Source organism: Balearica regulorum, chromosome 3 (assembly GCF_011004875.1).
Source record: "Balearica regulorum gibbericeps isolate bBalReg1 chromosome 3, bBalReg1.pri, whole genome shotgun sequence".
Taxonomy (NCBI): Eukaryota; Metazoa; Chordata; class Aves; order Gruiformes; family Gruidae; genus Balearica; species Balearica regulorum.
This window is the reverse complement of record NC_046186.1, coordinates 44,552,187-44,577,501: the sequence shown is the minus strand read 5'-3', so window position 1 is coordinate 44,577,501 and position 25,315 is coordinate 44,552,187. Positions and strand designations below refer to the sequence as shown.

The following is a 25,315-nucleotide window of genomic DNA, read 5'->3' as shown; positions in this document are numbered from 1 at the left end:
AGGGGTTTCCCAAATGTTCTTTTAACGGATGGAAAAATTCAGTTTTGGCCTTAAATTTCTCATGTTGCTTATCTTTCTGAAATCTATTTTTTTAATTCCATAAAGGTGGGTTTAAATTCTGTGCTCTTTTGGGGTTTGTTTGTTGGGGTTGGGTTTTTTTTGAGTTACCAAAGAGTAAAAAGGCTGTTTGCTCAAATATGAAGAAACTTCATAAATACTTTGTAAGTTTCTTGCAGATATGGAAACAACTGAAGTTCAGAGATTCTGGATTTGAGGTGGGATTACTTCTTCTGTCTGGTTGCTACTGCAGTCATACCAGTCTCAATATACTGGGTGCTATATAAAGGAATATAAAAAAGAAATTGTGTCCCAAAGGAGGTTAGAAACAGATTTAAAAAAGAGGACTTGGATGTTTGATTCAGACTTGGGTAGAAATTTAGTCCACCTTTCTTCATGTATGCTTCACTGGAAGTGTCTGAAAGTCTGTAGGTGACTTCATTTTAACCACTGAAATTCCCTGGGTACCTAAACTTGTGTGCCCAGAGACACAGGATGCCAAAAGCCTTTACCATGAGATGACTGACACCTACATCTGTGGCTTTCCATCAGTGTCTAAGCATGGTTAGTTTGGGACACTTTCTTCTTGGAGGAGCTGGGCTATGGTGGAACCACTGTGCAGCTAGTGTGCCTCTTCTGTGAATCCAGACTAATTTCATTTTCATGAATTTGCATGTGTAAGAGAGGTAGGATCATAGAGTTTGTTACTTGTACCTTGGCACAGCTCCATGATACCACATGAAAGCAGACTTGAACTCAGATGTAACCAATTTATCCTTTCCTCTATGAATGCCAGTATTATACTCCATACTTAAACTAGCTTTTCTTTATTGAGTATTTTGAAAAATTTGTTAAAAAGTAATTAACTCTAAAAATGTGTTCTCTTTCACACTTTGTATTGTATTTTGTGGTAGTATAACAGGTATGATTTCAGAAATGTACATGTATTTAGTGTAAACTGCATACTTGAAGCACAGACAAAAATAGTAAATGCTTATGAAACAAATTACTAAGTAGAGAGTTGAAAAGTGAGTTCATCAACAATGGGAGTTGATATCTGTTGGATTAATGCAATTTTCTAATAAATATCATGTAACTAAATGACATAATAATCAACTGGTTGAATACCCATACTGGATTATTTTCTATGGCATATGGAGGGTGTGCAAGGATCTTTTTCAGCTTAACTTGGATAGGACTAGTTCCTGGAAATGTGTGTGGCTTCTGCCAAAACCTTGCTTCCAGTTCTGTTCACTGTAAGAAGCAACAGTTCTGGTGGAGTGAAAGGAGGAAATGAGTAGAGATATTAAAGAAGTATTGATGTTTTGTGGCATTTGAAGAAAGTGAAATTGGATGAGAATTTTGAACTAAATTCTGAAATGCTGCTTGGTAAATATTGTTTGGTCACTGAAGCTGAGTGCACTGCAGTCTAGCAGAGATCTTGGAGTTTTGCACCTGTAGCAGTAGCACAGATTTCAAGTGTATCACTGCAGTGAGATTTATACAACCATGGAAATACGACTGGATAGATTTCTACAGGAAAGCCCAAATGTTTTGCCATACAATAGTGCTTTCTTTGTATTGGCAAGTAAGAGAGGTCAGGAAGCAGAAACACCTTTCCATATGAATGAAGTAGTGTCAACATTGGCACTTTTATTTTGCATTTTATTTTAATGCCATCTTTATTGTGTAACTTATTGCTAATCTTTTCAGCAGAAACAAATATGCTTTTCATTGTATTAATGGGGCTTTTGATTTGGGGAGACCTTAAGGTGATAACTTTGTTGTTGTGCAGATTTCCGAGTAGCTGACATCACCTCTGCGTCTGGGGCTTGTTGAGAGAATGTAAAGCTCTTCTGTCGACTTCACTGTAATCAAAACTCTTACCTTTATTGTTCCCTGTATCAACTAATCTCCATATCTCTTCAGTTGTTTATGCTGAAGTCTTCACGGCTACCACATAGCTGAAGAAGGCTCAACTTCCCCAATCACTTCTGTTGCTGTTACCACCTCTATGGCAACATTAAAGTAGGACCAAGGCACACTGCATTTGCTGCCAAAATATCAAAATGAGAAACTGTGGTCATAATCTTACACCGATGCAAAAAGGGAGGAGAATGTTTGGAAAGGAAATCTCCAAATTCAAGTATTATTCAAGTTCCATCAGTCTGCAGAGAGCACTTTGAATCTGTCTTTGAATCAGAGTGTGGTGATGCTTTGCTTGATTTTACTTTGCCTGAGTTTTCCTTGAAAGAACTGATGTTAGTAGTTGAAATTCTAAGCATCAAAGCCATTTATCATTTTAGAAATACTCCTATATCTCTACCCAAATCTCCCTAGATTTATCCAAGGGGTTGGTTCTGCAGGTGTAGGGTTTTAATTATTTATTTGTTTCACCATCAAAAGGTCATTCATTTCCTTTAAAAAGACTTTCCTGAGCTTAATCTTGGCTGTACTGGGCAGCCGAGTTCTGTGGGTGCTGTGACTGGCCTGGCGTGTCTGGGAGAGCAGAGGAACTGGGAATACCGCCGGTGAAGAAGCCAGTGTCTGTATTTATAGTCTGGGAGCCACTGAGGGTGGTAGTATGTGTCCCTGGCAATGCTGGTAGCAGGAGAGAGGTCTTCTCATATGTTGGGGAGTTCTGAACCCTTGCATTTCAAATTAAATAACATTGTATTAAGTCTGGATGCCAGTATGCAGCCAGGTGCAAATTATGGACTAGTAGTGACTTGAGTTTCCGTTATATAGGCAGGCTTCTGCATTTTATCTGTTACTTTTCCAGCTTGACCTAAAATTTCACTCCATTTTAGTAATCCGTGCTTGCAAAGGCACGGTTTATGTTTGTGAAAGGCTTGTTCGTGATTACAATATCTGCATCCAGATAAATGGCTGCAATTCCTTACGCAGTTGTAGGATGTAGAAAATAACCCCACATGCTACTGCTGTAACGATACATCCAGCACAGTCCTCATTCAGGTAGCACAAACATTCCCTTCTTTCATAAACCCAGAGTTTATTTGATCTGACGGTAAAATGAGAAAGCACACCTCTTTTTACAGAAACAGGAAATCCGTGATTTAAAACAAGTAAAAATCCACACCAGTTATTACCATTGTAATGAGGCAACCGGTGGTTCCAGAGCTCGTAACACAATGGAAGACTACATGTATATGGTTTCAGAAATGGAGTGATGTTTGATGGTGTGCTTGTCTAGTGTTAGAAAAATGTGGAAGCCTGAATAAAAAGTAAAATTGTTTTTATCCATATTTTTATGGAATTAAAATAATTTGCTTGTTGGTAGAAGTAGTTGGCTACTGCTGCTGCAGCACATATCAATGCTCCATCGATTCTAAGCATTTACCTTATTGCAAGCATTTGTGTAGGTTACTATGAATAAACATAAATACTGATTTGTACGTGTTGCCCTTCCACTGACACAGAGATATATTACCTTACTTTGGAAGTCTGTACACCCTTCTACTTTGCATAGGTGGCTAAAGGAGATGCAAGGCACCCTTCTTTGGAGAGGCAATTTAGAGGAGAGAAAAAGGTCTTTGTGCAATTTTACACCGTAGTCTGGATGGAAGTATGGCAGAATTTGGTCCCCTAAGTTTTGTTCTCTGCACTTTGAGGATTCGCGCTTTCCTTTCTTAACAAAATAAACCAAAAAAAGTCCTTTATGTTTTTACTGTTAAAACTTTTTTATTTTTTTGTAATAGGCAAAAATGTATTTTTTAACTTGCTTCTTTAGCCTTTTTACTTTTTCATTGTTTGTCCTCTAGACCTCGCTATTTCTGCACCCTTTTCTTTCTCCTTTTTTAGATAAGGGATACTGCCAAAGAAGTACTGCTCGACTTTTTATGCTAATCTCACTTCTATTTCAATTCATGTTGACTTGGAGAATATGCCTTGTAAATAGGAATACCAACTGACATACTGAATATAATCCTCAGTTTCTAAGCATTGATTGTTTTCACAGCATCCTTAAAGGGTAAGCTGTCTTACTATCCAAATATCATGGCTGGGAAACTGAGGCTAACAAAGGCTGTATGATTTCTGTGAAGCCACAGAGGGAATAAATGTTGGGTTTGGAATTCCTGGCTTCTGTTCCTGTGTTTGGACTTGCACTGTCTTGCAAAGAAACATTTGATTCCTCCTAATATTACGTATCCTTCCATGTCTGTTAGATGTAGCCATTTGAAAAGTAGCTGGTACTCAGTTCTCTCTGTCTGTCCTATTGAAACTAATGGCTGCCTGCAGGCAGGCATAAGGTATCGTTACCTTTGACAGCCAGTATGTTTTATGTTTTAAATTATGTGTTAGGCAGAATTTTTGGATACTAATTTGGTATAATGAGATGCGCTTCTAATATCAACCCTAGTACGGGAAGGCCTTGCAGCCAGTCTACTCTTTATTTAAAATTATTCCATTTCAGATGTCCTAATGAGTGCTGTGAGTTGTGTAATTCTTTCATAATTTTCCCACATTCCCAGAAGGGAACTAGGAGCTAGAGGTTTTTTTCTATTTTTGTTTTGGTTTATTTCAAATTAGGGTGAGCACAGAATAAAGATCTAGGGGAAGAGTTTTGTGAAACACTTGCTATTGTGAGAATGGCAATTAAGAAAGAAAAAATATTATGGTCTACAAATGTTAGTGTTACGGCAAGTCTCGATGCCTCCGCTGTTTGCCATTATCTTATAAATATCTTGACTCTGACTTTACAGTGCTGTTTATAGAATTTAATAAAGCAAATGTAATAATGCTGCCTGTGCTTTAATGCACAATCTCAATTGAGTTGACCAGAAGATAAATAGGAACAGGAATGATAGTGCGTTCCTACAGATTGTTTTTAATAAGCATGTATTTAGTTGATCAGACAGTGCAGTAATGCCTCCTATCCTGCTCTACTAGACAAATTTATTAATGTTTCCTCTGCGCACCCCCCCCCCCCCCCGATTTCTCCGAGAACATTGATTCCCTGCAGACATATCTCTATTAAACCTCTAGAAAGTCACAACTTCCAAATTAGATTAAGTAGCAGGAATGGTACTGGAAGAATCAAAGAAAATTGAGTGCGTTATTGAATTCATGCCACATTGTCTCAGGAAGAGATGGGAGTTATGTGTAGTGGTAACTTTTGTCCTTACTGTACTAACAAAGCTGTGGGCATTGCTGTCAAACCTAATTGTCTGCAGTGCATCAGGATAAAATGAATCTTTTCTCTTATCTAAACTCGTACCTAGTGAGGTTTTACAAATGAGAAATAGGTTTCAGAAGGAAGCTTTACAATTGATCAAAATCATTTGCCATTATTTGCTGTACACAACCATACCCTAAAAACCCTACTGACAAAAATTATAAAATAAGCATCTGGCTTTGGATTGTAAGCAGACTTGCTTGTCATGCTAGCAGTTGCAAAATGCAGATATTCATTTTAAAGCTGCCTATTTCTCATTTTGATCTGACATATTAAAAAGCATATAATTAATGGTTGACATTAGTAATTAACATTAACTTTGTGGTGCTTAATATGCCATCATTCATCCATCAAATAACTGGTATGCATAATGTCTTTGCATAAAGGATTTAATTGCACAAAATGATCCTTCAGTTCTCGGGCTCTACGGTTTAAAGTAGTCGTAAATGCGTTTTTAAAAGATGTGAATTTTTCAGTTATTGAACGTAACATTGTTTGTGTTTCTCCCTAGGAGTGTGCACAAACGTGTAAGCCAGGGACTTCAGCCAGGGAACGCGGCCCCAGAGGCACAGCTTCCATTAGCGGCTAAAGAGCACCACCTTGCTGTCGCCAGTGCTCTCTGGAGAAATTTCTTTCCCTATTTGAAGAGCCAGCGAATGTCACAGATGCCACCTTCCCCACAGCTTGCTGATACAGCTGCAGGTTAGCATTGACCCTCTCTGCAACTGCTGGATTTGGTGCTATTTTCTGGGTCACAAACTTTCAAGGATTTTTGTGGTTTGGGATATTGCTGCTTCCAGGTAGTAACTTGAATATGCATAAATGCAAAAAGTAGATTCTGTGCTAAATATTTTGACAAGAACAAATATCGTAGCATTGAATTACTTGATAGAATACAAACAGATTGAGAACTCCAACGGGATTTGAAGCTATACAAGCCTGACTTCTTTTTTCATACCAGTCACAGATTATGATCAACATTCCAATGTTATACAATATAAATGAGAATAACGTATTTCACTGTATCTAGAACTTAGTTATTTTTGTAGAAGTTTATTATAATTTTGTGTTGAACTACTCTTTTCATTATGGTTGCAATTCAAACCACATTTTTTAAAAAACAATACATTTGAAGACAATTTTTAAAAGGTTGATTACATGACTTGTTTTTTGCTGAACCTTCATGGTCACGATCATAAAATTATTCCATAATTCATTTTACTTATTTATGTTGCTTTACACTGAAGGGTTTTAATCTTGAAGTACAACATTCCATATGTATGCGAACTCCACGTGTAATGAGTCAGCACGGCAGTGAATAGAAAGAAATCCCAGTCTGATCTTTAACATCAGTAGCTAGCATTGTATTCTGTAGTTACAATGAAATCTTGTATCCATTTAACTAACATTTAGAGAAGTGAAATATAAAATATTTTTTTCCCATCATGATATGAATTAGATAAAGTTACAAGCTCGGAAGTACTCAGTAACAGAAAAGTTAAAAGACCCTTCGCTTGAAGCAGCTCTGCAGTAGTTAGTAGGTAACACTAATGAAGGAGACAGTGTGCAACGGCAGTGGTCTCACACTGCTGCAGCACGTATGGGAAACAGCAATACAAATCAAAGGAAGAGGTTGTTATGTCAAAACTTTTCATTCATTTCCCACAGTGTCATATCTTTTTATTTTATATTAACACAGTGAAATAGCAAGAAGAACAACCTATTATAAACTCCGCTTAGAAGCAGGGGATGCAGTTGTGACCTGCTTTATAGAGATGTGTGAGGCAGTACTACAGAGGAAGGCAAACCCTTCCCGCGCTCTATGAGCTTCTTGCCTCAGAGGTTGCAGCCCAGAGGAGAGAGCAGCTGTCACAGCTCTCCTGCTCCCCCTGCCAGGCACAGAGCCTGGGACTCACATTATCGTTTCTGTCTCCCATTTCTCCCCCCACTACGTTATGGCTGATGCTGCAGAAACAATGTGATAAGCTGGAAGAAGGCTGGCACAAATTGCTTCCTCACCTAAGGCAGAGTGGGGACTCTGTATGACCTCCTTTTTTATTCCGAGGCACGTACGGAAATGTGAAGTCCTTCCTAGCTTAAGGTAGTCTGTGCCTACACCATTAATTAAAAGAGCTTCATTGATGTTTCTGAAAACTAGCCTTTTCTGTCTAATTCAAAGTCAGCTTCTCAATGAATGCAGTTTTATAAATCCTTATTTTAATAATATTACATTTATATTTGACTTGAATGGGAGAATTTGGAAACTAGTGAGCCCCTTTATTTCATTGCCTTCCAAAGTTAGTTTTCCTGCCTCATTTGATGCCTCTCATTTCCGATAACCTAATAACGGCTTAGCATTTCCGATTACATTTTCTTCCTCAGTTTAAATGTATTTGTCATTTGCAGCATAAAGAATGTGCTATGTTTTTTATGCTGGTAGTGTTAGATTCCACAATAGACGTAACAAACAGCAAAAGGTTCAGAGTTTTGTTCATGAACAAAAACTCTGCACGAAGTACTGTCCCAGTTTCTAGATCTGCAACTGTTACATGAAGATCCTTTTTTCAAGAATAAGCTTGTCTGTAGTGCGTTACTTACACCCTAGCTTCTGATACATGAAAGTCTATTCCAAAAATAGTAAGATACCACCTTTGAGTGAGTGAATTCTTTCCAAAATAGTTCTGCACTGTGAGAAGTGTGTAAAAACAACTAAGCAAATAAATAAAACTGAACCCCGTAAAGCACAGTAATACTTCTGTGTACAAGGGAAGATGCGGTGGATGGAGGCAAGAAAGGGAGGCCCAGACAACAAAAAAGCAAGTTTTTAAGACGTGTTTTTTATTACATAGGTGGTAAAGCTACGCCTTCAGGATTTATGATCTGTAGTTTCGTGAATATATTTAAAATTGCCTATGCTTGGATCCATTTTCCCTCCTTTGCATTTGGTGTGTCATGTTGACTTACAGACTCCTTGTGACAGAGACTACATTTTTAACGTGTACAAACGCTATCTGTTAGAATAGTTGCACAGTTTTAATTGAGATTTCTGGTACTCCCAGACTGCATATTATTAATCATAATTAATTTTCAGTGCTTTTTAGCAGAACAAGGATGTACTGAGAAATAATTAACATGGTGCCATGTTTTTGTCTCTTTAAAATCAGGTTTTACTCTTTTAGCTTTGGATATACCCAGCAAAGCCCTATCAGATCTCCAGCCACAGCCTGTTCTATCAATGATGCAGCTGTTTGGATGGGATGACATGGTGTGGCCTCAGCTGGTGTCCAGATATCTAAGTCACCTAATTCAAAACAGGTGAAAAACAGCGACTGTTTGTTATTCCATTACCTTCTCATTCCTTCATTAGACTTCTGGAAAATGTTGCTTCAAACCATTGAGATGGTCCAGGTTCTTTACATCTGTTAATGTTCTAGGTTTCTTGAAATCATCTGGGACGTTTCACAAGGGATAATGGGTGTTATTTGGGTTGAATTGTTTGGGGTTTTTATGTGTAAATAGATTAAGATACTCAAAATTTGTCAGGAAGATAGGTAAGTATTTTGAAAAAGTGATTTTATTTTTTTGTTTGATATAGGAAACCACTTATTTTTTTTCCAGTGGAAACAGTGTTGTTACTAATAGATTTTGAAAAATGGGGACCTAGACAATATCTTCAGAGAAGCACTTATGTGAAGAGTAGTACTGCATCAAAGTGAAATGCCTGAACCCATAACATATTTTTAATTTGCATAGTTATAGTCATCCACCCCCTTCTATTATTGCTACACTTGGGCAGCGCTGTTATAGTTTGGCAAGGCAGTAGCCTCCTGCCCTACCTGCTCTTGAAGTTGAGTAGTGTAACTTGGTAAATTTTAAAATTTCTAATTAACAGTACTGGTCTTATTTTTCCCCGTAACAGTTACACTTAAAACCTTAAATTTTTTTATAAAACGTCATGGTAAACATTGTCACAGAACCCTGAAGATGCTATATAGTAAGTCTTCAATGTTTAAATATCTTGACTTCTTCAAAACGAGAACTTCTGCAGGAAGCTGAGGAGGATGGGTTGGGCAGTATTGAAAGTATAAGGAAAATGATCATAAGGAAATGCATGCATTAAAACTTTCTTTTTGACAAGCTTGAGACACTTTCTGAGTGCATATTAATGTTCATATAGCACAAGTTTCTGAGACCTGCTAAAGGGATGCTTTAAATTAAATAATAGGTTTAGAAAAACTATCACATTGCTATGTTTTACATGCCAATGTTGACTTTTTACGGTATCATAGAATTGTTTCGGTTTGAAGGGACTCTTGAGATCAGGTAGTCTAACTTGTCCAATGTTTCTGCTGAAGCAGGGTCAGCTAGAGCAGTCCAGTCACAGTTTTATACACCGGAGGAATTTTATTTGCTTTCAGTAGGTCTCTGAACTTCAGATAGCTGGATGGTGTGGTTGTGGCATGTTGTCTTTTTTTCCCCTTGCCTCACTTCTGAAGGCAGGGGAGGTGAGAGATGAGAGAGAAAGAGGGAGTGTTTCTATGTTGGACTGTATTTGAAAGTGAAAAATGTTGCACATTTTTAGGGTACATATTGTACTAAGGAGCATAGCTGTAAATCAGGATATGGTAAAGACTATTTCAGTGTGATCGGTGAAGATGAGGCTATGGCCTTCTTGCAGGGAGATGTTAAAATAAGTTGAATTTATTTCCTCGTGTGTCAATTTGGAACTCAAGAGAGGAGCACTCAGTCCTCTGATTTGCCATATTTCTCTTGTATGATCTTTATAGGGTGAGTTTCATGCAAAGCTGCAGATACCTAGCACATGCTGAATGAAATAAGAGTTAGGTGCATAAATGCCCATTTATAATTCGAATTTTGCTGCTCTTCAGGTGAGATTAAGAAAAATATTTTGATGCCTAAACTGGAAATTTTGGTATAACTTAGGTGCTTATGGCTAATTATGGTTCCTACAGTAAACACTTAAGTGATTGAAAGCAGTTACTTAAGTATTCATTAGCAATATTCATTAAGCATGTGACAGATTGTTATATACGTATCCACAGATACATTGCTATGCTGGCTGAGGTAACATTTACTGTATTTGGAACCACGACCACAGCATTCCCATTCCCAAGTGTTTGGGAGCACGGTTGCATTAGCAAGCTCAGAGTGTGCACATGTGGCAAGTACCGAATTCCCCATGCAGCCCCACTGCCATAATTTCACCTAAACAAACAGTTAGCATTGATGATAGTTTACTGGTGTACACTATTTGAGAGGTTAGAGCACTTGTGCAAGAATTTGGAAAACCCAAGTTAAGTGGGTTTTACACTCTGAGGGAATCCAAACCTTGATTTCCAAATAACTGGCTTAGAAAGGAACGAGAGACGAGAGGCCCTTGCCCTCCTCTTACAGGTTGTGCCTTGGACTAACTGAAGATGTCAGGTTCATGGATCCATATTGAGAGAACTAGCAGGAAAAAGCATGACTGCATAGTCGAGTGATGATGGATATTTGTCTGTGGCTTATGTGCGCATATATGTTCCCACTCTTTCTGGTTCTCTCTCATGTGTTCTCACTCATTCTTACTCTCTGCTTTGCTGAATCTCCCCCCTGCTGGAAGCATGGGACAGAAAGCACTCACACAGAGAAAAATATTTTTGCCCCTAAGCTGTTGAGATTGTGAATGCCAACCCTCAAGGAGAACTGTCTGTTTGCCCTATCAGTTGCTCCAAGGCCCATCAAGGTAAAAGCTGAAGTATCTGAAATGAGGAGAAGGTATGTCCCTCCCTCACCAGCAGAGCTACAAGGTGCTCAGGTTTCCTTACGCAAGGATGATGAGTACCTAAGATAAGATTTTTTTGGTGGAATTATACAGAGGTATCGTACTTTAAACATTGACATTTTATTATATGCTAATAAGATAGCAATTTTTTGTAACATGATTCATGTACTTATTTACCTTAGGCAATTGTAGAGTAAAAGTTATCGAAGTATCTAAGTGCTGGGACTTCATGGTTACTGCGCTCTGATAATTTTCACATCAAACATTCTCAGTTAAAAAGTAAAAAGATTATTTTATTTCTGATGCTGTTATATACCCTGCAAGCTCTGCCTGGTCTCTTTAAGATTGAAGCTTATTCTGCATATCAGTTATTTCAATATTGATAATAAAGGTTCTGATGGACAAGCTGTGCCCTTAGGAACATGCCCACAAGCTTTGGCATTTCTTTTGCAGTAGTGCCTAAAAGTTCCTCTCCAGATCCGTGTTGTGTAGTTTTAATACTGACAGTATTATAACCTGTTTAAACTAACTTTGAGCGTGTGTGTAAGCTCACTGGTTTAAAAGGACCACATGCCATGCTTCTAGCAGGTAGTTATTGTTCTTTCCTTTCTTAAAGATAGGAGCATATTCCTTTCCAGTTTTAGGAAGATGCGTAAGTGGCCTATGTACCAGCAAGCAAGAGAAGCAAGAGTGACACTACAGCAGAAGATGTTTTTGTGACCCTTTGGGGCCAAGTAGACTAGCTGTGTACATCAAGATTACATAAGGCTGGAACTTTTTGTTGTTTATACATTACTGCAAAGAGCACTACGTCCATAGGCATCCTATTTTTTTCCCCTTTTGGTACTGGAATTTAATTCTCATTTTTTATATTTTATTTGCTTGCATTTGGTCTCCTTATTTATTTTCTCAATAGTACTTCAGCAGGGATGTTCAAATAAAACATATAGTTGTTGTTGGTTTTAACTAAATGAAACAGAAAAAAAACTTTATTAATGTTGTTCAGTGAGAAACAGATTCCAGTTTGGTTTCCATCTGGACCTGTGTTGACTTTCTGTTGCAAGCACGAGTAAAAATTCAGGAGAAAATAAGTAGATTTATATGTACATATATCAAGAAAAGAGTACAAGCATTTTTCATTAAAGTCAAAGCACCTAGGACTGACCAGGGAGGAAATCTCTCAAATAAAAAGGTGTAACTATTTTCAAGAAATTTCACTGACCTGAAGCACGCATGGAGCTCATCTGATAGGAATTGCAAACAGGGTGCAGAACAGACCCGCTGTCCATCAGCAAGGAGTTTCCGCAGAATTAATGATGCGGGCTGATCTGCTTGGGAAGAAGTGACTGGAGCAGCTACTCGCAGTGGTTAAGGTGGCCAAAACTTTGGGAACACTGAACAGTAGAGGGGTTGCGCATTGAGTGTTGATGGTGCCATTGACTCCGGCCTGACGCCTGGCTGGTAGAACAGTAGCGAGTGTTTAATTGAAAGTATATACAGCAAGTTTGCTGCGTGTGGGAATGTATATACTTGCGTGTTTATACATACGTTAATGCATACTTCTGTAAGTGTACATCAAGTAGAGCGGTTTTCTTTCTTGTCTCCAAGCTGCCTTTTTATGTTTCTCCTTTTGATCCTTTTCTAACATGACATGTCTTTATTTGCTAATGCAGACCTTCTCTTCTCCGTCTTTTATGTTGCTAGGACTAAGCAGACTTCAAGGAGGGTGGAGCACCTGAGCTAGCTTTGTATGAAAGGCTGGGGTAGCTTAAGCAGTTTTATGTACAGAAAACATACATATATGTGTATATATGCTTTTATATTACCATGGGTGGCGTTACCAAATTTATCATGTTCTCTGTATTTAGGCATCAGGATACTGTGAGCAAAGTCTGTAGAGCACACAAGAGGAATGCCAGTTGGCCTTTCTGTTACTTTATTTCTAATTGGTTCTGTGTGGTCTCTATATGTCTACAGCCAAATGAGACATTGTGCCGCCTTTTTGCATACTTTTCTTTGATCTCTTTACCTTTTTCTTTCTCTTCCACCTGTACAGTGCACTGTGTGAAGCTTTTTCTAGTATGGGATATACTTCCTATGAAGCTTTGACAGTACGTTCTTGGTTTCGCTGCATTTTGCAAATGTTCATAGATCAACCGACTGGTATGCTGGCCAAGACAGATGCTGAGCGAACAGTTGGTAAGTGTTCACATTTCCCTAATGTTTGCAGTAACGATTCTATATTGCAAAACTGGCAAACATTTTCAGCTAATTACAAAATGTATTTTTGTTTGTATTCCTTTACTTTTACCTAATTACAAAATGTGTTTCTTTACGCTGCTTGTGCTATTTATTGATAGTTTGCCTGCTCTGCATATGACAAATTTATCACAAACAAAGATAAAAGAGCTTGTTTCCTTGGAAGCAAAGAACAAAAACTTGCTCCCAAGGAGACAAGCTATTTTTCCCCCATGGAGAAACTGCTCTGAAAAAAGTAAAAACCTGAAGTAAATAGTCAGAAATCATGCTGTGAATGCCCGAAAAGAAAGAAAAAAAAAAAGGAAAAAAAAATAGAGTTGTAAATAATTCTTCCCTTTTTTATATTGGATATTTTGCTTTCTTAGAGCAAAACTTCACCACTTCTCTAAAACACTGCAGTTCTAATTATTTGTAGAACACATCTTCTAGCGACTATTTTTCATACACATTTTGTAGATTTTGAAGAAAGCCATCAGTAAAATGAAAGACTTGGTTATCCATACTTAATAGTCTTCATTCTCGTATATTTGTATTAGAAACATAACTACTTTAGACACATGTTCTTTGTCTAGAGAGATGCAGTTGGTTGTGGAATCCTTGTATTTTAGACATTTTAAAATCATATTTCGTTTTATGATTTTGTGACTAAATTGAAAAGCATAACTGTATACTATGTTTTCTGCTGTGCTCTCTCGTTACAAACAGCAAAAGCCTATATGGAGCAGCTGACTGAAATGACAAGACTGATTTTTAGACTCTCAGAAGTAGAAAACATTCTTGCAAAGGCTCATGTCGAAGAGTCAGTTTTCAAGCAAGACCCTAAAAACGCGCTTGTTCAATTCATTAAGGTACTGTACATCTCTCTGTTAGCTTCACAGGACAATTTTAGAGAAAAGGAATTATGTATCAGATTTTGTTTGGTGTATGAAAAGAAATTACTCACACAAAGGTCCTAAGAGACTTAGTAAGTTTATATTTATTTCAATGTTTCTGTTTTCTCAGGCTGTTGGTAGAGCTTACAGTGGCCTTCAAACACTCCCTGAAAAATCTGCCATGGTAGCAAAGACTCTGGAATATTTAGGTGATGTATTAAAGTATGTAAAACCTTATCTGAAGGTGAAAGGACCTCCAGAAGGTCTGCAGCTTACATATTGGATCATAGGTAATTATTTTGCAACCTCTTTTCTTTTAGAAAATAGTTTTAAGGAATCAGTAAAGTGTGAATTATTTTTTTTAATACTTTTTTTCCTCTCTACTGTCCATCTTAACAGTTTAAAAAAGCAAAATTACCAAGATATTACAGTTAGATATTTAATTTTCTTCCACTGATTTTCTTTGATTTTTATCCTGATGCCTAACCTCCTTGTGTTTTTTTTTTTAAATTACCTCTGCAAATCAGTGTTTTCAAAAGTAAGATGTTTTCATGGCTTTTACCATTGAAAATCACCTGTTTTACTGAAACAAAACCAGAAACACTGACAAGCCAGTGAAGGAACGTTATGACATGCTATATCATGTTCACTGGAGTTATGATAGTGGGGAGGTCAGCTTAGGAACGTAACTTCCTTTTAGAGCTGCTCCTCTTACGTACACTCTGCATTTTATTAAAGCTTCAATTCTAGCATTTGTTCTTTAAAGTGTGGAACTACTGATAGGATGGAAAATTATTTTTTGTTTATTATGAATGAGCGTGCCAGTCTGACCCACTTACCTTTAAAAACAGAGTAAACCTTATGTATCTTAAAGACAGAGGTAATGATTAGCACGTACATGCAGTGTACATCATGACTATAAGGAGTACAGTGAAAAGCGTGACCACGATGCAAAAGGTGCATCTAATGTAGTGGAATTTGAGTTTTGTGAATTACTTTACTTTTCTATTACAAGATCTGCATATTTTGATGTACAAGACACATGTCAAATTAAATGATTTTAGATATCCATATGTTGGGTTGGAGCCTTGTAAAGTAATTTTGAATTGATATTTTCTTTTAAGTTCTTTGCAGTAGAAAATGATCAATCTTTAGTCATGCTGTTGTGTACAAGAAACTGTCCTTTCTTTTTAGTTAAGAAAACATAAAAGAGGTTTAAAAGAAGAAAAAAATTTAAGTGTATTTCAGTCACTTCACATTCTGTGGACTTGTTAAATTATAAAGACAAAGCAAGAAACTTAACAAATCTAAACACCTCTTGTCTGTGGTCAGATTGTGTCTTCTACTGTCCCATACATCACAGCAGCGATAACAGGAGGAGTACTTTTGGCCAGAATGAGCATGTTTCTTTCAAAACAGGAAGCTTAGGCAACATTATTAGAAGTATTGTTAAGTGATCATTCTCTTTCTCTATGATTGATCATTGTGTTTTCTTTCACTCCACAAGATTAATGTTGTTTTGTGTTGCTTTTAGAGATGGTAATGGATGATTTTTATAGATTAATAATATCTTGTAACAGCCTACTTTTGATCTTTCATTATTTTCAAAGTATTAAACATATTTTCTTGAGAAATTCCTGTACTTTCAACCCAGCAAACTTCTTGCTTCTAATTAAATACAAACTTAAGAATGTCTGTGGGAACTGCTACATCGGAATCTTGGTTTATTTAATCTGTATTTTGGGTATTAACACTCGTGAGTATAGAGTTATTTTCTCATGAAAAATTGCACCTCACTTGCAGTAGTGATGTTTCTCAAAGTCAGAGTATTTACACATCAACACCTTTTTACCTTTTTTTTTTTCCAATTCAAAAGCAAGATCTTAAAACTGGCTCAAAGCTGCACAAGTGCTACGTTAATGTGCTGAAAACAAGAAAGGTGTTCTCCGAGGCTCTCGTTTTGTGGACTGAGAGCCCACAAAGGTCTGGAGAGACCATGCTGGTTTAATGGAGCTGGCTGCCCCACATTCTTTTTAATCTGCCAAATTAGGTGCATTAAATACAATTTGAAAGATTTGAATCACTGTGTTAGTAGTTGCTGGTCTGGCCACACCTGATGTTAGACAAATGTGAATGGAAGGCAAAGGCAGTATCTCTCTGTGAAATGTAATGAATGCACACAGTAAGGTACGTGTTTATGTGCATGTGTGCTGATTGCAATAGCGTTATGTATCAAGTTCAGTTAATTTTTCTGCAGGGATGTGAGAATTGTCTTTTCTTTAGCGTTACTGTACTTTTCCTAAAGCAGCTTCACTTCCCTAAAAACTTGTAATTGTAACATATTACATCAATTTAATACTTTCATTTTGCATACCATGGAATGAGTACATGGGAGTGAGACATTTCAGTTGCTGCTGCTGCTCTTCGATTATTTAATTTAACACAATTGCCTCATTAGCCTTTTTTTTTTTTTCCCCGACTGTAAATTGCTTTGAGATTTCTTGATTATTTTTGTTTACCTTTTTTTCTTTTTCAACAGGATGTCTGGTAAAGTTCTGGGCACCGATACTGGCTACTTCCAAAGCACAGCAACTCCTGTTCCGCATTGTGGATTGCTTGCTGCTGCCGCACTCTGTGCTCCAGCAGGACAAAGAACTGCCTGCAGCTTTGCTGTCTGCCATTCAGGAAAGCCTACCTCTTTATCTTCAGGTAAATATCTGAACTCTATTATCAGCAGACAAACGTATCTTCAGGAAAAGATTCATATTGCAGAGGATGTTTTCTTTTTCCCTAATCAAAACAAGCGTTGACTGAATTTAAAGCAGCAAGAGGTTTTTTTTTCTTCTTGTGGAAGCGGAAGGAAAAATGCCACCCCATTGGCTTCCCTCTCATTGCATGCAGCTATGCTGTGCTGTGCTCCAGAGCTGCTAGTCTAATCGCTGTATATAGAGAAGCTTTTGGCCAACCTGCTGTTTACTCTAGTCTCTGATGTCAGAGATTTCTGAAACAGTGGATCAAATAATCGTAATATGTAGCAAGACACTTGTTGAGATGACAGAGCAAACAAATGTTTTACATTGTCCTTGACTTGGCTAACCGTAGATAATTACAGACAGGCCACTCTTTTTTTTTTTGTTGCTCTTAGGAACAAAAGACAATCCTCTGCGTATCATGGCACTGTTTTATCTTAGTAGTTTGAGAATGCTGTTTGCTGAATCAAATTCCTGCTGCTTACACTTACATGACTAAAGCCTTCTTGCCCGTTACTCCTCCTATTCTTCCCTCAGCTTACCTGTCACTCTTGAAACTCTGTAAGGCTTGGTGGTGCTGTAGAAAGAGACTAATTCCTGCAGGTGAGGAAGAGAAAAGGATATATTTTTTAAATAAATAAGTCGACGTGGTTTTTCTTGTAAATCCTTGGGTCTTTTTTTGCTTGCTTTTTGCCCTCCCCTCTTAGTCTTCATTTTGATTGCAGTCTTAACTGATTACTTTACAGGATTGTATTGTGAAACAGTGCAGTGGTGACATTATAAACATCCCTTGGATTTATTCTTTCTTTCAAAAGTTGCATTGTGATCAATGGCATGTCATGTGGAAGTGAATGTGATTATATAATGATGTGCAGAATATGACTTGCTTTGCTGCTCCGTAGGTATTTTCAGAAGCTATATACGTGTAAGACCATCTGGACGCTGATATTACCACAGAGTGTGACTGTCTGCTTCCTAATTTAGTATTTTAGTCAGAGAGCACTGTTTCTCTGTAGTCTGCACATACGGATGTAGTTTTAAGATGAAGCCACTCAAGTTGGTTTTGAAGTCCAAGCATTGTGGAACCCTTGTTTCCTGTTTTCTTTGTCAGGTCTCTGCCTTCTGACCTCACTGTCCTACTCTTCAGCCACTCTGCTGCGTAGTCCCGCGTGCTTTCTGGCAAAGCTAGATGATCTTATTGACCCAAACAGTTTATTTTAGGACAAGTGCTGCTTCTAGAAAACCAGTAATTCTTTAATTTCACCAACACTTCTGGGGAGAGAAGACAAAGAGGATGAGTTATTTTTCCTATTTCGGTATGGAACTTCTACATTTTGTTAATTGTATTTGCAAAAGTTCCAGCATTTTTAAGTGCTTCAAACTGCTTCATTAATTTCAAAATACTTTCCTTCCCCTTTATTGGGGAAAGTGAAAAATTCCGATTTGGGATCAACTCAAAATGAAAATATTTCAATATCAGTTTAAAAAAAATAAAATAGTCTCTTAGGTGCTGCGTCTGAGCTCCTTTGAGATTGAATGGATTCTAGGCACTCTCTGACTTCTCTGGTTATCATTGCACAGTTGGCTTAAGGCTAAATTCATTGCTTTTCACACCCAGTGCATTCCCATTTAATTTGCTTTCATGATTCTGTGAATGTGGGGTGATTTGTGAGCTGATCCAACTAGTACCTAGCCCCACAAAACAAACAAAACCCCAAATGAGCCTATCGGAAAAGTGATAAACAGTATATGCAGGAAGGAAAGCATGTAAACATGGTGGGAGGACAGACAAAGGGCGTCCTCTGGCAATAGCCCCACCTTGACTAACTGAAGCTGCTGGTGAGGTGTGATAGGCTCTCCATGGGGGGCTGCCCTATGGTCTGGTGCCCCATCCCGGGAGGTGGAGCAGTGGTATTTTAGTGCAGGAGCCTTAATTCACCCTAATGTTAGACAGACACTGATCTGTAGATCTGTCCCTGTTAGCAACATAGCCTTACAACTTAATCTTTTTGGCAGTTACATGAAAACACAAAAGAAACAGGAGTTTGGAGACCTTGTGCAAAGTATCTTCTTATACATGCAAATTCTTTATTCATAGTCAAAGCATAAAAGCCCTTGAGTAGCATTTCTACTCAGAGGTCTTTTCAATTCTTTTTTTTTTTTTTCTTTTTTGTCCAATCTTGTAAAGTTCTAGGCTCCATCTCAATCTTCTCTTCTTTTTTGTTCTGAATTCTTCTTCTTCAGCTCCTTCAGTGTGGGCTCCCCCTTCTTTGTCCAGAAAAACCTTCTTAGATCTCACAAAAACTTAACTAGTTTGCAAAATTTCCCTCTTTCCAGAGCTTTTCAAATCTGTTCGTAATGTAGTTTATTTGATCCTTTTATGTGGGTTTTGAAGAGGGTTTGAAATCAGTCTTGGTAGTAGGTAATTTCACACATTCATTGATGCAGGAGTCTTAGGAAATCCTGTAGAATTGTATAGAAAAAGAAGTCCCCGAACGGTCACACTCTGTGTAAGGGTAATGCAAGCTGGCCGCAGAACTTGGGCAGCAGGCTTAAAACAAGAACAATGTTGTTGTCACTGTGGTGTACTAAGAGAGGGCATCGCCTTTGTTCATCACCCTGAAATGGCAGAGGCCAAATTTTCATCTCTTAGGGCAACATACGAAGCTCCTTTTTTCTCTCCTCAAAGCATAGTTCACAATTCATCAAAACTGATGACTATCCCACCCTCACTCACTACCCCCCCAAACTCTACAGATCTATTTTTATAGATCAAAAGTACAGGTTTTGTTTAATTTTACACAAGCACAAATAAATTCTCAAATGCGCTAATTAAGATGAGACATTGCATTTCTCTCTTCAGTTTAGACTGACTGATTTAGTTTGTTATGTTTGTGTTTACTGTATATATAAATTTTGGCTATACAGCTGTGCTTTAGATCAGTGATTGGGCAATTGATCTGTTCTCCACTATACATTGAACTTATCTAGAAGTGTCCTTCAAACTCAGTCACTGATTCTGCCTTGTCAAAATAGCTCAGCTCTAGCAACTTTTAAACTAGTATTTTTTTCTTGCCTAAAGGGTTACTGTCTGGATATTATTTCTTTTACTGTGCATCATCTGTTTTGATAAACTTGATGACCTAAGAAGGATTTTGTTGGGATATAATATCAAAATTGTCCTCGGGAGTTGTTTGAATGATGGACTTCAGAAAGTAGAGCATGAAGAACATGAATGAACAGCCGTTTTATAGTTTATGGAACTGTTCTTAATTATGAGATACTGAGGCATGTAAAATCTAACATTAGATATTTTGCCATTGTAAAAAGAAGTTGCGTCGATTTGTGGGATCGTGGATCGCTGAAGCTTCCCGCAGGAAATTTGAGAGCAGTTGAGATTGCTCTTGGATGGATTTTCTTGGAGAACGATTTGCAGGAATTTTGGTACATGTGTACCAGTAACATGGGAAAGAATTGAGGCAGTGTACAGAACTTATTTTAAAAATAAGAAGAAATACCTAGGTTAAATATATCTTGCAGAATGCAGTGGAGGTGCATGGAATAAGCATAGTACACATAATGATGGGAAAGGTGAGATACCCGGCTTGATTTATCAGCGTTAATCCTGTCCAAACACAGAAGATAGTTGATTTCTAGCTAAATACAGGAGAGTGGAGAAAGAGCTTAATTCTAGTAGTGCTTGGCACATACATTTTCAGTGATTTTAATGGGCCTGTGCAGGCTCAGCATTTGTCAGAGATCAGACCTTAAAAGCCCTCCTGTGAGCCACATCTGTGGTCCGATATTTGAGCAAGCTTATTAATATGTTTTGTGAATTATAGTATGTGTTTAATAGGAAATGTACAACATTAATTGGTGAACAGCAGATTTATTCCAACAGCAGGACTGATATTGTAAGTCATCATTAGGTAGCTTGGCATTTCTGCACTGAATAGTTCCAGTAATCCATACTAATCGGTTCTTCGCTCTCCGCAGGTGATTTACAGATAATGGCTAAATCAGAAGAACGAGGCAGCTCTGGCCACAAAAGGTTCCTGCAGTGAACACGCGCAGGAATCAGTTGCCTTTCTGCTAAAATGAGGAGCAGATGTTGTCATGCCCCCTCTGCTCCCCTTAAAATGTCTTTGGTTTTCTGGGGTTTTTTTAACCTCAGAAGATTGGCTAAAGAACATAGTTAAGAAAAAGAGGGTGGCTCTATCAACCCTTTAAGTCCATCTGCTTTGTATGGGATTATCCTAGGGGTCTGATGTGATTTCAGATCTCTGGTCCTGAATTGCAGTCCAGTAGCATGGTTTTTCTTTCTCTCTCATATGAACAGTAGTCTTCCTTCATCTCTGTTAATTACTGGTAGGATATAAAAGAAGAAAGTTCTGTGTGATTTCCTTGTAATCACATCCTTGGCCTAGCGTATCCTAGGATATTTTGCCATTGTACTGAGGGATTTGGAGCTATTGTGCAGTGTTGGTAATTTATCCCTTGTGCCACTTGGGATATGACGTTGTCAGACCTTGTGCAGGTCTGTTGCTCCCTGCACTTATGCAAGAAAAAGAAGAGTCCAAAATAAAGAATGCAATGTTGAGCTAACGTCAATGGACCTTCATGTCCAAAAGAGAAATCCACATTCTTCTCTGCAAACTTTTAGGGAACAGTAGAAGCCTCAGGGTCAAAGGTGTGACGACTCTTCCCTGAAGAGCTTTGATGCTGTAGATGTGCCCTTCCTGTGTGAGGACTTATTAATGGATTTTTCTGCTATGTGGAAGAGAATGGGCTTTTGTTTGGAGGTATTTTTCTGCCTTCCAATAAAATGGAAGCTGATTTTTCTCGCTATTTTCTCACTGGAAATAAGAATTTATATCTTGGAAGCTGTTGGTGCTAATCTTGTAATTTCCATTAGGAAAAATGATGATCCTCCTCCTTATTGAAAAGAGAATTTTGGTATTGCTACATGGTTTTAAAATTATACCTTTTTTGAGAGGCAGCATCTCTGCCTGACCCACCAAAAAGGAACCTAGAATCCTGTCTAAAGAAAACATTTGGTTACAGAAAAAAGGCATTTTCTGTGTTTCTAAATGCTTCTTGAGCTAACAGCTGTCCTTACAGAGTTTCAAGAGCTCTCTATATCCTCATCAGATAACTAAAGAAAAAAATCACTAGTTAACTTACATCCTTTTTTTTCCTCTCTAGTCAAGAAGAGTATCTTTCAGCAATGGTCTTGACAGGGTAGTGTGTTGTTGTTTTGGCTTTTTTTTTTTTATTTAATCTTTTCCTTCTTTTTCAGATTACATCTCTCCCCAGCCTACACCTCAAAAAATTAGAATCAGTTTACTTCAACTCAGAAAATGAAAATGCGTATATGAAGGATCAGGCTAGGTTTGTGGATTCATCTTCAAAATAAACTATTAGAAGATCTGCAAAAATTAGCCTGTGTTCCTTCAGATATCTAAATTCTGATATTTTTTGCTTTTTATCACACCTTTTAAGTCTTTAGGATCATTTCTTAAAAACAGTAACTCATGAAATAATAATAATTATATGAAATTATATGAAATAATCTGTCATCTGTAACAGTCTCTCTGCGTCTGCTACTTGCCAACAGTACTTTTAAGAATTCTGATATAGCAGCAGCTGCTTTTTCCTACAAAATTTTGTTGGATGTACACAAAGGGAGGAGAGAATCGGAACTGTTTCTCAAAGTCCCGGTTCAGGAAGCGTGGGTTTTATCACTTACCAAAATTACCAAGGAGGTCTAGAAGCACGTGAAGTTAAACCCTGACCGAATATGTCTGTGTTCAAGAGGGCCACCTACAGCAAGTCTTCAGGCAGGTCCTGAAGCACCTCATTTCTTGAAATCTCATGTTTCTTGTATTTGCTCACTGTGGAACCAAAAGTGGGAACTCCCCATTTCAAGAAAGTGCCAAGACAACCCTCAGCTGTGTCTCATCCTGCTTTTTTTTTCTGAAAGAATTGTTCTGTCATGTTCACACAGACAGGTATAGATGAAAATCTTTTGTGGGGAGGGGCTCCTATGCAAAAAGCACCAGAAATACTCTTTGTTGGTAGCTGGGAACAAAAGCAGCTTGTTTTGAACTATTCATTCATATATTAGGGGCATCAGCTGACCTCAGCAACCATCGATGTTCAGGCAGATACTCCTCCTACCAGAACTGGAGTCTGGACTGCAGTGATAGTGGAAGTTTGAAGTCCTGTTGAAGCTGCTGTCTGGGGAACTCTGTGCTTGAACTTTTTTTATGCCATTATTATTGTTGGACAGAACTGTTGTGAAAACTGAATTCTCAAGAGGCTTCTGTTTGTGCCACTGTCTGTGACCCTTGTGATAAGAGACCAGTGGGCTTTATTTATTTATTTATTTATTTATTTATTTATTCCTTAGTGATTTGTTGTTCTTCCATTCAGTAATCAAAGGAAGGGGAAGGAAACTCTTAACTTTCTCTCACAGCAACTTGTACCAACAAGAAAAATAATCTTTTTTCAGAGATGTACCATGTCTATGTTGTGTAACTATGGGTAGTGTTCAGAGAGGCACTTTCTGGGCAAGTGCTTTCATTACAGATTTTTCTCTGGATCAATATAGCTTATATTGGATAAATCACAGCAGTTTTAGCCTTATCTTAAACAGATTTAAAAACCAAACCGAACAAACAACAAAAAAACCCCGCTCCAAATACCTTATAAATGGTGTCTAATTTACCTTAATTTGTTCAAACTATGAGCAAAATTTTTTTGCCAGACTGTGATTCTAAGTGTTTATTTTTCTGCTATATCATTCATACAAAAAATTCCCATGGTGCTTTACAAACAGATGAGGTATTGTCTCTCTTCCTTCATCAATCTTACTGGACTAATATACTTTGTTAGACCACGTACAGAGTTGAAAAAGACACGAGGAGGTCTTGGGCACAGAAACACTTTCTCAGGTCTGAAATGCCAAGGTTTTATTTGAGATTTGAAGGGGAGCTTGCATGTCCCAAAGCTTATCTTCCAATATATTAATTAGTCTAGTAAAAGATTTCTCTCCTTTGCAAGCCTTGCCCTGGCTCTGTTTTCATTTGTATACCATCATATCTGCAGCAAATTAGTGACGCTTGTGTCATGCCGTAGTTACTCTGTGTGCAGCAGTTTACACAGCGTGTAGCGAGTATTTAGCCTACGGTTCTTAAAGATTTATTCCAAAGTATTGTTAAAAATTCAATTTCTCACTTTCTAAAATTTTTTTCTACAGGGCCTGTCCTTTATATGTTGTCAGTCCCAAACACAAGGTGCCTATTTAAATCAACTGCTTGGTAGCATTATTCAACAGTATTTTGGACGATTTCTCCCTTCTTCTCCGACTGCGCTTGGAGCCGGACAGCATCCTATGCTGACTGCTTTATGCAGTTCCATTACAGCCCCCCAGATGCTCCGTCTACGGAAGACCACTCTGCATGTCATAAAGTAAGGACCGGTGAAGTAAAAAACCATCACAGAGTTCACAAATAGCTAACGAGAAAGGGAATGCCACTATTTTCTTCTCAGTTAACTGACAGTTTGGCTGTGGGAAGAGCCTGTAAGTTGCTGGGCAGGGAGCAAAGGAAGGACAACGTGCATACGTCAAATTGCGCTCCAATATACATCGTCATATGTTCGTGTCTCGGGCTGTATTTAGGGACACAGTTGTGCTTACAGTTGCCACAGTTACCTGTGCACGGGAGGCCTGGTTGCTCTGGAAGTGTCAGGGTGTACGTAGGTGTTCCAGCTACCACGGGAGATGGAAAACGTGGGGTGTGCGAATTAAGACGTGGGGAGTGAATTAAGATTTCATAATCTTAGTTCTGACATGTTTTTAATTTATGAATACTCAAACTTTGTCATCTTAAGTTATTTGTACAGAGTTCGCTAGCCATTTTGTCATATGAAAGCTAGCGAGCATCTTGCTGCTGCGGGGAGGAAATGGAACCACGTGAGCAGAGGTGTATTACCCAGGTCAGAGAACCGTTTTTGTGGAAGATGACCCCCCAAAAAATTTGTGTGAAATTTTCATAGTAAATTAATGGCATCGAAGATTTCAGAGTTGCTAACATTAAACCACACGATACAAAAAAAATACAGAAGCATTACAACTTTGATTTGCCAAGTTGTAGCAGTGCTTTGAAGCTGTGCAATGAAATACTTGGATCTCTGAAAGTCAGGTTTCATTTCAAAGTTGTAGAAGCACTCCTTAGTAAGTTTTACAAAGGACAGTGGTTTTTAATTGATGCATGGCTGAGTAAACATGTGTGCCTTGTTTGGGTAACTGATAGTACCTATTATTAAATATCTAAAAAAATTATTTTGAAGTTTCTGGGAGTGTTCTTGCTAACTGATAAATGCTGTGTTC

At 37.9% G+C, this 25,315-nt stretch overlaps 1 protein-coding gene across 2 annotated transcripts in view; it reads left to right on the top strand.

Annotated features, from left to right (window-relative positions):
• The window catches only part of MMS22L (MMS22 like, DNA repair protein), a 91,841-nt gene that overhangs the window by 60,681 nt on the left and 5,845 nt on the right, over nt 1–25,315 (top strand). For both annotated transcript variants that reach the window (XM_075747766.1, XM_075747767.1), the window contains exons 15-21: nt 5,766–5,956; nt 8,419–8,569; nt 13,096–13,238; nt 14,004–14,146; nt 14,301–14,460; nt 16,710–16,879; nt 24,182–24,393. In XM_075747766.1, the coding sequence (XP_075603881.1) occupies nt 5,766–5,956; nt 8,419–8,569; nt 13,096–13,238; nt 14,004–14,146; nt 14,301–14,460; nt 16,710–16,879; nt 24,182–24,393 (1,170 nt within the window). The remainder of the gene's footprint in view (nt 1–5,765; nt 5,957–8,418; nt 8,570–13,095; nt 13,239–14,003; nt 14,147–14,300; nt 14,461–16,709; nt 16,880–24,181; nt 24,394–25,315) is intronic.